Source organism: Salmo salar, chromosome ssa22 (genome assembly GCF_905237065.1).
Source record: "Salmo salar chromosome ssa22, Ssal_v3.1, whole genome shotgun sequence".
Taxonomy (NCBI): Eukaryota; Metazoa; Chordata; class Actinopteri; order Salmoniformes; family Salmonidae; genus Salmo; species Salmo salar.
The window spans coordinates 63,248,593-63,263,534 of record NC_059463.1 but is presented as its reverse complement, the minus strand read 5'-3'; the positions used below and the strand labels follow the sequence as shown (position 1 = coordinate 63,263,534).

At 44.5% G+C, this 14,942-nt stretch overlaps 1 protein-coding gene across 2 annotated transcripts in view; it reads left to right on the top strand.

The window, feature by feature from the left end:
• Positions 1 to 402: 402 nt before the first annotated feature.
• Positions 403 to 14,942, top strand: part of cfap92 (cilia and flagella associated protein 92 (putative)) — a 66,339-nt gene continuing 51,799 nt past the window's right edge. The window contains exons 1-9 of one of the 2 annotated variants that reach the window (XM_045705627.1): positions 403 to 936; positions 1,308 to 1,696; positions 4,578 to 4,795; positions 5,290 to 5,444; positions 6,523 to 6,584; positions 11,722 to 11,856; positions 12,399 to 12,489; positions 12,584 to 12,744; positions 12,856 to 13,008. In XM_045705627.1, coding sequence (XP_045561583.1) covers positions 1,348 to 1,696; positions 4,578 to 4,795; positions 5,290 to 5,444; positions 6,523 to 6,584; positions 11,722 to 11,856; positions 12,399 to 12,489; positions 12,584 to 12,744; positions 12,856 to 13,008 — 1,324 coding nt within the window. In that variant the 5' untranslated portion in view covers positions 403 to 936; positions 1,308 to 1,347. The other variant, XM_045705628.1, reaches the window with a different exon arrangement.

Genomic DNA, 14,942 nt, shown 5'->3' with positions numbered 1-14,942 from the left:
ATGGTTTGAAAAGACTAGGTAGTACTCATGCACGAAACAAATTAATATTGAATGAGTTTAAGATTTTGTTATAATAGTTTCAAACAGGTTGAAAAAAATAATTGCTGAAAATAATGAAAATTAAGATTTTTAAATTACTAAAATATTGTGTGGGTTGTTTTGTATTTTTTTTTTATAAAACCATTGTTTGTTTTAGTATCAGAATAGTCTACAATCTTTTATCTAGTTCATAATTATCAGGATAAGAGCAATGCTTGATTCTTCCCTCTAATCGGGCTTTCAAAGTTTCAGTTCGTTCCGGACTGGCCATTGTGACGTCATAATATCCATTTACTATGATATATATTATGATGTCACAGTGTAACGTTCACTCACCGCAACATTGTTACAAACAACTTGTGGAGACTGTAACGTTTTCACGTTGTTGTCGCAACATTGTTACAAACAACTTGTGGAGATTGTAACGTTTTCACGTTGTTGTCGCAACATTGTTACAAACAACTTGTGGAGATTGTAACGTTTTCACGTTGTTGTCGCAACATTGTTACAAACAACTTGTGGAGACTGTAACGTTTTGATGTTGTTGTCGCAACATTGTTACTAACAACTTGTGGAGACTGTAAAGTTTTCACGTTGTTGTCGCAACATTGTTACTAACAACTTGTGGAGACTAACGTTTTCACGTTGTTGTCGCAACACTGGTTGCTAAGGTGACGGAAACAGTTCATGTGACATACTACCGCATTTGATGTCATTCCGCCAAAGATGAAACCGTGATTCTACGTAATTCTGAAAATAATTAGGCTATATACCATGTATCAGTGATGATATTGGTAAAAGATTTAAGAGACACAAACTGAAATAGCTGCCGAACTGCACCTCCAGTCTACCTGCACCTCCAGTCTACCAAAGAGCTAAGGACTATTTCGTGTAACGGTGAGTAGGAAGTTGATTCACAGAAAAGTTGACATGTCATTTTACTCAGATGATGTGAAAATGTTGTGCCTGAAGGGTCGGTAGGATCACCAACCCACACAGGCCAGCAGGACAGTAAACGGTAGGCTTGTGCATTGTGAATTAGGATTTTAAAAGTTGCATGATAATGTAGAGATGTAACATGTATTGTTGGGCATTGCAGAAAGCTGTGCGTTTGCGTAGCATTTACTCATTGTTAGGAGTGTAGAGCATGGAATTTGTTTTTTAAAGAATCAAATAATGAACATTTACTTTGTTTTGCTGCAACGCTATTTATATATATATTCACATTTTGACGAAGTTAGAAATAACCATGTTTGATCCTTTGGCAGGTCTGTTATTCAGTCAGTAACGTTACATTGTCTACAAACCATGGAGTCCAGATCGCTGTGTGAGGAACCAGACTCCAAGAGCTCTCTACCCTGTCCCTCTCCACCAGACTCTGATTTGGGGGAGGACACAGAGCCCGAAGGGTGTGGGAGAGACAGGGACAGGGAGGACATGTTCCCAGGGGGACAAGAACATAGAGACCAGGACAGGTCATATTCGGAGTCCAGCTCACCGGTGGATGTCGTCATTACGACAGACAGCAAAGACATACCCGATGTACTGACCAGTACAGACAGCAAAGACATACCCGATGACCTGACCAGTACAGACAGCAAAGATGGCTCCCATATCGTCAAATGGACTGTCAGCATTGTTATAGCCATTCCTAAAGGTACACTACCATAGGTTTAAAACAAGCACATTAGAAATAGAAATGTCAATACCACACAAAATACCACGCACAAAGACATTGGAATAGAACAGAATTGCACAGTATTTGAATTCACAAACATTCATTTTATAGAAAACAGGGAGAAAATTTATGTTACTTGTGTATAGTATGACATACTAAAGCCATAGCATAGACACAAGAGAACCAGTCCTTGACATCACCCCTATCTGACCCCTATACCATAGAGCTACATCACCCCTATCTGACCCCTAAACCATAGAGCTACATCACCCCTATCTGACCCCTAAACCATAGAGCTACATCACCCCTATCTGACCCCTAAACCATAGAGCTACATCACCCCTATCTGACCCCTATACCATAGAGCTACATTACCCCTATCTGTCCCCTAAACCATAGAGCTACATTACCCCTATCTGACCCCTATACCATAGAGCTACATTACCCCTATCTGACCCCTAAACCAGAGCTACATCACCCCTATCTGACCCCTAAACCATAGAGCTACATTACCCCTATCTGACCCCTATACCATAGAGCTACATCACCCCTATCTGACCCCTATACCATAGAGCTACATTACCCCTATCTGTCCCCTAAACCATAGAGCTACATTACCCCTATCTGACCCCTATACCATAGAGCTACATTACCCCTATCTGACCCCTAAACCAGAGCTACATCACCCCTATCTGACCCCTAAACCATAGAGCTACATTACCCCTATCTGACCCCTATACCATAGAGCTACATCACCCCTATCTGACCCCTAAACCAGAGCTACATCACCCCTATCTGACCCCTATACCATAGAGCTACATTACCCCTATCTGTCCCCTAAACCATAGAGCTACATTACCCCTATCTGTCCCCTATCCCATAGAGCTACATCACCCCTATCTGACCCCTATACCATAGAGCTACATTACCCCTATCTGTCCCCTAAACCAGAGCTACATCACCCCTATCTGACCCCTAAACCAGAGCTACATTACCCCTATCTGTCCCCTATACCATAGAGCTACATTACCCCTATCTGTCCCCTATACCATAGAGCTACATTACCCCTATCTGTCCCCTATACCATAGAGCTACATTACTCCTATCTGTCCCCTATCCCATAGAGCTACATTACCCCTATCTGTCCCCTATACCATAGAGCTACATTACCCCTATCTGACCCCTAAACCAGAGCTACATCACCCCTATCTGACCCCTAAACCATAGAGCTACATTACCCCTATCTGACCCCTATACCATAGAGCTACATCACCCCTATCTGACCCCTAAACCATAGAGCTACATTACCCCTATCTGACCCCTAAACCATAGAGCTACATTACCCCTATCTGACCCCTAAACCATAGAGCTACATTACCCCTATCTGACCCCTAAACCAGAGCTACATCACCCCTATCTGACCCCTAAACCATAGAGCTACATTACCCCTATCTGACCCCTAAACCATAGAGCTACATCACCCCTATCTGACCCCTAAACCAGAGCTACATCACCCCTATCTGACCCCTATACCATAGAGCTACATTACCCCTATCTGTCCCCTAAACCATAGAGCTACATTACCCCTATCTGTCCCCTATACCCATAGAGCTACATCACCCCTATCTGACCCCTAAACCAGAGCTACATTACCCCTATCTGTCCCCTAAACCAGAGCTACATCACCCCTATCTGACCCCTAAACCAGAGCTACATTACCCCTATCTGTCCCCATACCATAGAGCTACATCACCCCTATCTGTCCCCTATACCATAGAGCTACATTACCCCTATCTGTCCCCTATACCATAGAGCTACATTACTCCTATCTGTCCCCTATCCCATAGAGCTACATTACCCCTATCTGTCCCCTATACCATAGAGCTACATTACCCCTATCTGGCCCCTAAACCAGAGCTACATCACCCCTATCTGACCCCTATACCATAGAGCTACATTACCCCTATCTGTCCCCTATACCATAGAGCTACATTACCCCTATCTGACCCCTAAACCATAGAGCTACATTACCCCTATCTGACCCCTAAACCATAGAGCTACATTACCCCTATCTGACCCCTAAACCAGAGCTACATTACCCCTATCTGTCCCCTATACCATAGAGCTACATTACCCCTATCTGACCCCTATACCATATAGCTACATCACCCCTATCTGTCCCCTATACCATAGAGCTACATTACCCCTATCTGTCCCCTATACCATAGAGCTACATTACCCCTATCTGACCCCTATACCATAGAGCTACATCACCCCTATCTGTCCCCTATACCATAGAGCTACATTACCCCTATCTGTCCCCTATACCATAGAGCTACATTACCCCTATCTGACCCCTATACCATAGAGCTACATCACCCCTATCTGTCCCCTATACCATAGAGCTACATTACCCCTATCTGACCCCTAAACCATAGAGCTACATCACCCCTATCTGAGCCCTAAACCATAGAGCTACATCACCCCTATCTGACCCCTAAACCAGAGCTACATTACCCCTATCTGACCCCTAAAACATAGAGCTACATTACCCCTATCTGACCCCTAAACCATAGAGCTACACTACCCCTATCTGACCCCTAAACCAGAGCTACATTACCCCTATCTGACCCCTAAACCAGAGCTACATTACCCCTATCTGACCCCTAAACCAGAGCTACATTACCCCTATCTGTCCCCATCCCATCGATATACATCACCCCTCTGTCCCATATCTGTTCCCTATCCCATAAAAATTCATATTGGTGTGTTCTATGTAATTCTGTCCCCTTTTGTCCTCTAGGTGAGATACATTTATATCACAGCCTTGTGTTTAATTCTATTCCCTGTTTTCCTATAGGTGAAGAACCCTGTCCTGTAGGTGAGGCTATGGCCTTAGTGGAGAAGGCCAAGAAGAAGCCCAAACGGGTCTTGTCCGGTGGAGTGGTGGAGGCCCCTAAGGCCCAGACATACTACCGTATCGAGTACAACATGCTGCCTGGTGACCAGGACCCTGTTAAAGTAGATCTGGTGATGTTCGGCCTTGCTGCTAAGATCTACATGGAGAATGAGACCAAGGTAATGCCATGAGTGTGTTAGCCTGCTGAGCTAAAGCTAAGGCAGACAGACAGACAGACCAAGGTAATGCCATGATTGTGTTAGCCTGCTGAGCTAAAGCTAAGGCAGACAGACAGACAGACCAAGGTAATGCCATGATTGTGTTAGCCTGCTGAGCTAAAGCTAAGGCAGACAGACAGACAGACCAAGGTAATGCCATGATTGTGTTAGCCTTCTGAGCTAAAGCTAAGGCAGACAGACAGACAGACCAAGGTAATGCCATTATTGTGTTAGCCTTCTGAGCTAAAGCTAAGGCAGACAGACAGACAGACAGGCATGGCATGGCATGGCATGGGCATGGGCATGTAATCCCTCTCAATCTCAACACAATGACACACCCTCCTTTTCTCGCGTTGAATATAATGATACTCAATGTAGAGTCCTCAAACTGACCAAGCACATTATGTCCAACAGGTGTATAACGGACCATGTGGTGTGTGTATGTACCTCCGCAGGTGCTGAAGCCGTGGCTTGAAGGGGACCAGGTGTGGTTAGGCTGGTCCCAGTCTGTAAAGGTTAGAGTCACCAGAGAGCTGCTCATTAAACTGGTGTCTCATAAAACCACCTTCAAAATCTGGGACACCAAGGACAGGGTCTCTGCTAAGGCCAGGTATTGTACCACTCACACAGATTACAGACTAAAGGCCAGGTATTGTAACACAGATTACAGACTAAGGCCAGGTATTGTACCACAGATTACAGACTAAGGCCAGGTATTGTAACACAGATTACAGACTAAGGCCAGGTATTGTACCACAGATTATCGACTAAGGCCAGGTATTGTACCACAGATTATAGACTAAGGCCAGGTATTGTAACACATTATAACTAGGCCAGGTTTTAACACAGATTACAGACTAAGGCCAGGTATTGTACCACATTACTAGCCAGTTTGTAACACAGATTATAGACTAAGGCCAGGTATTGTACCACACAGATTACAGACTAAAGCCAGGTATTGTACCACAGATTATCGACTAAAACCAGGTATTGTAACACAGATTACAGACTAAGGCCAGGTATTGTAACACAGATTACAGACTAAGGCCAGGTATTGTACCACAGATTATCGACTAAAGCCAGGTATTGTAACACATATTATTGACTAAGGCCAGGTAGTGTAACACAGATTACAGACTAAGGCCAGGCATTGTACCACAGATTATAGACTAAGGCCAGGCATTGTAACACAGATTATAGACTAAGGCCAGGTATTGTAACACAGATTACAGACTAAGGCCAGGTATTGTACCACAGATTACAGACTAAGGCCAGGCATTGTACCACTCACACAGATTATAGACTAAGGCCAGGTATTATACCACAGATTACAGACTAAGGCCAGGTATTATAACACAGATTACAGACTAAGGCCAGGTATTATAACACAGATTATAGACTAAGGGCTTGATTGAATCTAGAGTACTGAAGAACTGCATTACAGCGCGTTAGAAATGTTAAGGCAACGTTCCTGATTCAGCGGTAAATGCTGCATATCTCGGCTCAATCTGAAATTAACTTTAGATTTAAATCGTGCTATAACGCTGAACTTCAGCGATACGGATTGAACTGAGCCCCAACAATAGTCTATAATCTGTGGTACAATACCTGGCCTTACTCTGGTATGTAAACCCGTGGTTCAATCTAAGTGTAGATCAAAGTGTCTGCTTGCTTATTTATTGATCCAGATATGACCGACCCAAAACCTTCCGGCTGCCACAGGCCAAACCAGGGGAAGACAATGATCTAGGTAAGAGCTGCGGTTTTATCCTGTTTTTAACTTCTGTTAACATCACTGGGAATCGTTTACATTTCCCAAACTCAGAGAGTTGTGTGTTAGATTTGTTTTGGCCCACCCAGACTTTCAACAGTGTTTTAGTGTTCAGTTGTCAATATTGTTTTACACCGATGTTGTGCTACAGTAATATAATTGTGCTGGAGAATGTGCTCATGTTAATAACTGTTTTAAGGTATCTATCTGATGCTAGGAGGAAACCTAGACTGAGGCAGCCAGAAGTAATCAAATCATCAATCTCCATCAGTGACCTGAGATTTGGGCTGGGGCAGGGCACTGGGTTTAGCTAAGCATAGACATAATAAGATTCCTAATTTCCAGTCGCTCTCCGCTTCCCTGGTAAATTCGTATTGGCAGGCTGTTTTAACCAGTTCACCACAGAGCCGGAGTGAGATATGGGTCTCAAAATCTACCTCAATTCAGGAATGGGAGATTGCATTGTACTCCTAATTTACCCATTATCCAAAATGCTACTTAAAGAAGACTGAAATACTGCAAGTTTTTCCATAAAACTGCCGTTTTCGTCCTCGAACTTGCAGAAGCAACAGCAGACATTTTGGCAGTTGCGTTTAACAACTAAAGATAGTCAGCCAATCAGGTCCTTTGATGTTCAGTGCGATGTGCCATTCCATAATGGCTACCTAAGATATCTATCATGAGGACGCAAAGGACAGTTTACTTAAAAAACAGCAGCATTTCAATCTTCTCCATGTAGCATTTTGGATAATGGGTGAATTAGGAGTACAATGCAATCTTCCATCACTGGATTGAGGTACGTTTTCAGACCCATATCTCACACCGGCTTCGTGATGTCCTGATCAAAGCAGCCTTACAGGGAAGCCTACTTACAGCGACCATAAGGTCAGAAACTTATCATGGCTAAGCACTGGAAACTGGCCCTGCCTGGGCTCCTCCTAATGCAGTGTTTCTCACTCATCTCCTGTAGCACCCCAGCAAATTCTACTTATTAGATCCAGAACCAGCACACCTGATTCAACTAATCAAGGGCTTGATGATTGGTTGACCAGTTTAATCAGGTGTGCTGGTATTGGGGAAGGTAAGTGAAAGGTCTGTTGGTTGTGGAGGAGAGGTTTGGGAAGCACTTTCTCTAACTACAGTCATTTCATTTTGATGATAGCTACACTGCTACAGTTCTTCATAGCGTTGTGCGTAGCTAGCTAGCTAGCTTGTTACATTCAACCTACTCTGTGGATGCTTTTGAAACAGCCTCAAAACATGCAGGTCTCTTAGAATCCTAATATAAGTTTTATTGAAATGTAAACAAAGATTCTCACTGTTGCGATTCTCTAAACAAACGTTTAGGCCCTAGATTCAATCAGTTACTCGTGTGGTGATAAATGAAATCAAATTTGATTGCACACATACATATATTTAGCAGATGTTATTGCGGGTGTGACGAAATGCTTGAGTTGCTAGCAACAGTGCAGTAATATCTAACAGTACACAACAATACACAAATCTAAAAGTAAAATAATGTAATTTAAAAACATATATTAGGACGAGCAATGTTAGAGTGACATTGACTAAATACAGTAGAATAGAATACAGCATATATACAATTGAAGTCAGAAGTTTAACATACACTTTAGCCAAATACATTTAAACTCAGTTTTTCACAATTCCCATTCCTCCTGACAGAGCTGGTGTAACTGAGTCAGGTTTGTAGGCCTCCTTGCTCGCACACACTTATTCAGTTCTGCCCACACATTTTCTATAGGATTGAGGTCAGGGCTTTGTGATGGCCACTCCAATACCTTGACTTTATGGTCCTTAAGCCATTTTGCCACAACTTTGGAAGTATGCTTGAGGTCATTGTCCATTTTGAAGACCCATTTGCGACCAAGCTTTAACCTCCTGACTGATGTCTTGAGATGTTGCTTCAATATATCCACATCATTTCCCTTCCTCATGATGCCATCTATTTTGTGAAGTGCACCAGTCCCTCCTGCAGCAAAGCACCCCCACAACATGATGCTGCCACCCCCGTGCTTCACGGTTGGGATGGTGTTCTTCAGCTTGCAATCCTCCCCCTTTTCCTCCAAACATGACAATTGTCATTATGACCAAACTGTTCTTATTTTGTTTCATGAGACCAGAGGACATTTCTCCAAAAAGTACGATCAATTGCAAACCGTAGTCTGGGTTTTTTATGGTGGTTTGGAGCAGTGGCTTCTTCCTTACTGAGTGGCCTTTCAGGTTATGTCGACATAGGACTCGTTTTGCTATGGATATAGATACTTTTGTACCCATTTCCTCCAGCAACTTCACAAGGTCCTTTGCTGTTGTTCTGGGATTGATTTGCACTTTTCGCACCAAACTACGTTCATCTCTAGGAGACAGAACGCTTCTCCTTCCTGAGCGGTGTGATGGCTGCGTGGTCCCATGGTGTTTATACTTGCGTACTATTGTTTGTACAGATGAATGTGATACCTTCAGGCATTTGGAAATTGCTCCCAAGGATGAAGCAGAGGTCTTGGTTGATTTATTTTGGTTTTCCCATGATGTCAAGCAAAGAGGCACTGAGTTTGAAGGTAGGCCTTGAAATACATCCACAGGTACACCCCCAATTGACTCAAATGAAGTGACTAGTGATTCCATGTCTATGTATATAGGGTAGCAGCCTCTAAGGTGCAGGGTTGATTAGCCGGATGGATGGCTATTTCACAGTCTGATAGCCTTGAGATAGAAGCTGTTTTTCAGTCTCTCGGGACCCGGGTTTGATGCACCTGTACTGACCTCTCCTTCTGGATGATAGCGGGGTGAACAGGCTGTGGCTCGGGTGGTTGATGTTCTTGATGATCTTTTTGGCCTTCCTGTAACACCGGGTGCTGTAGGTGTCCCGTACGGCAGGCAGTGTGTCCCCAGGGATGCATTGAGCAAACTGTGCCACCCTCTGGAGAGCCCTGCGGTTGCGGGCGGTGCAGTTGCCGTACCAGGTGGTGAAACAGCCCGACATGATGCTCTCAATTGAGCATCTGTAAAAGTTTGAGGGTCTTAGGGGCCAAACCAAATTTTGCACGAAAGCTGCCATCTATCCACGGTTTCTGGTTTGGGTAGGTTTTAATAGTCACCGTGGGAACAACACCCCCTATACACTTCCTGATGAACTCAGTCACCGTGGGAACAACACCCCCTATACACTTCCTGATGAACTCAAACACCGTGTCCGTGAAAGCGTCAATGTTACTCTCAGAGGCTACCCGGAACATATCCCAGTCCACACGATCAAAACAATCTTGAACCATGGATTCTGATTGGTCAGACCAGCGTTGAATATAGCTTAGCATGGGTACTTCCTGCTTGAGTTTCTGCCTATAGGAAGGGAGGAGCAAATGGAGTCGATATTGTAGGCATCTCGAAGAGGCGAGTAGCAGTGATCTAGTGTTTTCCCTCTACAGTTAATGTGTTGATAGAACTTCGGTAGCGTTTTCCTCAAATTTGCCAGCTGCATTAAATGCGGCCTCAGGATATGCGGTTTCCAGTTTGCATGAAGTCCAGTGTAGTTCTTTGAGGGCCGTCGTGGTATTGGCTTGAGGGGGTATATACATGGCTGTGACTATAACTGAAGAGAATTCTCTTGGGAGGTAATACGGTCTGCATTTGATTGTGAGGTATTCTATGTCGGGTGAACAAAAGGACACCATGAGTAGTTAATCATGAAGCATACACCCACGCCTTTCTTCTTCACGGAGAATTCTTTATTACTGTCTGTGCGATGAACTGAGAACCCAGCTGGCTGGATGGATGGGGACAGTATATCCCGAGAGAGCCATGATTCCATAAAACAGAATATGTTACAGTCCCTGATGTCTCTCTGGAAGGAGATCCTCGCCCTGAGCTCGTCTACTTTATTGTCCAGAGACTGAACATTAGCGAGTTATATACTCGGAAGCGGCGGATGGTGTGCCCGCCTCCTGAGTCGGACTAGAGGTCCAATCCGAATACCTCTTCTCCACCGGCGGCGTCTTGGATCAGCCTCTGGGATGAGTTAAATTGCCCTGGGGGGTACGAACAAAGGATCCAATTCAGGAAACTCATATTGCTGGTCGTAATGCTGGTGAGTTACCGTCGCTCTGATATCCAAAAGTTATTTCCGGCTGTATGTAACACCCCAAAAACTTTCTGGGCTAATAATGTAAGAAATAACACACCAAAAAATGAATACTGCAAAGTTGCTTAGGAGCTAGAAGCAGAGCTGCCATGTTTGTCGGCGCAATCTTATACTGATGGTTTGTACGGTTGTGGCTAAATCAAGTACAGCTACGGATAGAAGTGACTTTAACAATCAGCATGGATCTCAAACCATGCTACAATATTAAAGCAGATTGTCAGCCAGGTTTCTTCTAGCTCCCTCTCCTCCCACTTCCTGCCAGTGGACTTCGTCTCATCAACCGAAGTGCTATAAACAGATGCTTCAGATTGTTACATCCTGTGAGAGATCTGGCTCCTTCTTTTATCAGTGGTGTAGCTGCGTTGGAGCTGTCAAATCGGTGAGCGGCTGCTCGTGTGGTCATTGGGCGCGTTCATTTTGCATGGCCTGGTGTGCTGGGTGGGCGGGCGCGGAGTTTGCACATATTAGACCATTCCATTGGTTCTTAAGTAACATTTCCACCCATCCGGGGCACTGGGCCATGCAAAACAAATTGGCCCATTGTCACGAAGCTGCCCACACCCTTCCCACTCGCGCTAGAAGTTCAGAATGAGAAAGTGTGTTATATGGAAGAAATGACAGTCAAATTTAAGATCATTAAAATAAATAATGAGGATTTCTGTCAGCCTAAACGAGGTTTAGATTACACCACATGTTCCAGTGTTTGAATTTGTAAACACAGCTGCATGGGATTTCTACTAATGTGACTCCATGCAGCCAATGGCAATGTTCGCGATGGGTATAACGCCGGGAGCCTCTTGTGGATTTGACAGCTTCCACCTCCGACACAATCAAAACAACAGCTATGCGGGAGTCGGATAGCAAAAATCTGGTAGAATGGCTGAGGTCGACTGCACGTTGGTACAATATAACAATCCGAATTTGAGCAAATAGTCGATTTCAGATGATGTTTGCTTTAAGGTGGGATAAAGAGCATGGTGTACAAGTTGAGAACAATGTTTGAGAAGAAGAATCCCAGGACCAGATCGTCCAATAAGAGAGGAGATGTCTTGTCCATGGACTTCAAGAGGTTCTCTGAGCTCAACTGTGTTACAGGTACAGGACTTTCATTAGTATCCATAATGTGAACCCAGGGTATACCAGAACAGTGAATATCAGTATCCATAATGTGGACCCAGGGTATACCAGAACAGTGAATATCAGTATCCATAATGTGAACCCAGGGTATACCAGAACAGTGAATATCAGTATCCATAATGTGGACCCAGGGTATACCAGAACAGTGAATATCAGTATCCATAATGTGAACCCAGGGTATACCAGAACAGTGAATATCAGTATCCATAATGTGAACACAGGGTATACCAGAACAGTGAATATCAGTATCCATAATGTGAACCCAGGGTATACCAGAACAGTGAATATCAGTATCCATAATGTGAACCCAGGGTATACCAGAACAGTGAATATCAGTATTCATAATGTGAACACAGGGTATACCAGAACAGTGAAGTTCACATGGTGTCAGAAATAAAGCAAACCCTTTTAAAGGATCAATCCATATGCAATCAAATAGGTGTAGTCTTAAAGACAATACATAGCCTACAGTATAACATGATGTTAACATTACCCACCAGTTGAGCCCAAGGCATCCACCATGGAGGTGTCCTCCTCAGCTGCCCTCAACACAGGATCGCTGGTCTCAGACACAGAACAATGTGGAGCCAGGTCAGACACACACACACACACACACACACACACACAAGACCGATATTTCATGCCAAGCTTTACAAACTTTCCCATAATTCCTGTGATGTTTTAGATCAGGGGAACAGGACCTGCAGTCAGTCGACTCAAAGAGTGCCAAACCTGATGGCCCAGTGGAACAGGAGAAGGATTCCGCTTCATCAAAACCAGCCCAGAAGAAATCAGCCCTGGACCAGTCCTCCAAAGCCGTAAAAGAAACCAGCAAGACAACCATCCGTACGTGACTGGTCTGGAGCCGCTGTTTGAACCCGTTTGTTTCTATAGAAACCCTGTCAATATCAGCTGACACATACAGTATATAAAAGTAATTTGTTTCTCTCACCTCAGCTCCTATGAAGGCTGGTTCAGTGAAGGACAAGTTGGTGGTGCCTAGGAAGAAGGCTCTCGTCAAGTCGACCCTGGAGACTGCTTCTCGTATTGAGCACATCAGGAGGAACGGAGTGGCATCACTAGAACTCAGCTACATATACCTCCTGGCAGGTGAGATAGGAGAGACTGGGATGGAATAGAATGCAAATAAATTGATCAAATGGAATGGAAAGAAAGGGAAAGATAAATGGGAAAGAATAGAATGGAAGGACAGGGAATTGGGATCGAATGGAAGGAAAGGGGATTGGGATAGTATAGTATCAAAAGGAAGCACAGGGAAATGGGATATAATTAAATGGAAGGAAAGTGATGGGATAGAATGGAAGGAAAAGGGAAATTGGATAGGTTGGAATGGATGGAACGGGAAATGGGATGGAATGGAATGGAATGGAAGGGAAATGGGATGGAATGGAAGTTAAGGGAAATGGGATAGTATAAAAGGACGGAAAGCTAAATGAGATAGGAGGGAAAGGGAAGGGATAGAATGGAAGGAAAAATAAATGGGAGAAATGGGACTGAATGAAATGAAAGGAAGGGAAAATGATATATACTGCTCAAAAAAATAAAGGGAACACTTAAACAACACATCCTAGATCTGAATGAAAGAAATAATCTTATTAAATACTTTTTTCTTTACATAGTTGAATGTGCTGACAACAAAATCACACAAAAATAATCAATGGAAATCCAATTTATCAACCCATGGAGGTCTGGATTTGGAGTCACACTCAAAATTAAAGTGGAAAACCACACTACAGGCTGATCCAACTTTGATGTAATGTCCTTAAAACAAGTCAAAATGAGGCTCAGTAGTGTGTGTGGCCTCCACGTCTTCTCCCAGACCTTGACTAAAGCATCCACCAACTCCTGGACAGTCTGTGGTGCAACGTGGCGTTGGTGGATGGAGCGAGACATGATGTCCCAGATGTGCTCAATTGGATTCAGGTCTGGGGAACGGGCGGGCCAGTCCATAGCATCAATGCCTTCCTCTTGCAGGAACTGCTGACACACTCCAGCCACATGAGGTCTAGCATTGTCTTGCATTAGGAGGAACCCAGGGCCAACCGCACCAGCATATGGTCTCACAAGGGGTCTGAGGATCTCATCTCGGTACCTAATGGCAGTCAGGCTACCTCTGGCGAGCACATGGAGGGCTGTGCGGCCCCCCAATGAAATACCACCCCACACCATGACTGACCCACCTTCAAACCAGTCATGCTGTAGGATGTTGCAGGCAGCAGAACGTTCTCCACGGCGTCTCCAGACTGTCACGTCTGTCACGTGCTCAGTGTGAACCTGCTTTCATCTGTGAAGAGCACAGGGCGACAGTGGCGAATTTGCCAATCTTGGTGTTCTCTGGCAAATGCCAAATGTCCTGCACAGTGTTGGGCTGTAAGCACAACCCCCACCTGTGGACGTCGGGCCCTCATACCACCCTCATGGAGTCTGTTTCTGACCGTTTGAGCAGACACATGCACATTTGTGGCCTGCTGGAGGTCATTTTGCAGGGCTCTGGCAGTGCTCCTCCTGCTCCTCCTTGCACAAAGGCGGAGGTAGCGGTCCTACTGCTGGGTTGTTGCCCTCCTACGACCTCCTCCACGTCTCCTGATGTACTGGCCTGTGTCCTGGTAGCGCCTCCATGCTCTGGACACTACGCTGACAGACACAGCAAACCTTCTTGCCACAGCTCGCATTGATGTGCCATCCTGGATGAGCTGCACTACCTGAGCCACTTGTGTGGGTTGTATACTCCGTCTCATGCTACCACTAGAGTGAAAGCACCGCCAGCATTCAAAAGTGACCAAAACATCAGCCAGGAAGCATAGGAACTGAGAAGTGGTCTGTGGTCCCCACCTGCAGAACCACTCCTTTATTGGGGGTGTCTTGCTAATTGCCTATAATTTCCACCTGTTGTCTATTCCATTTGCACAACAGCATGTGAAATGTATTGTCAATCAGTGTTGCTTCCTAAGTGGACAGTTTGATTTCACAGAAGTGTGATTGACTTGGAGTTACATTGTGTTGTTTAAGTGATCCCTTTATTT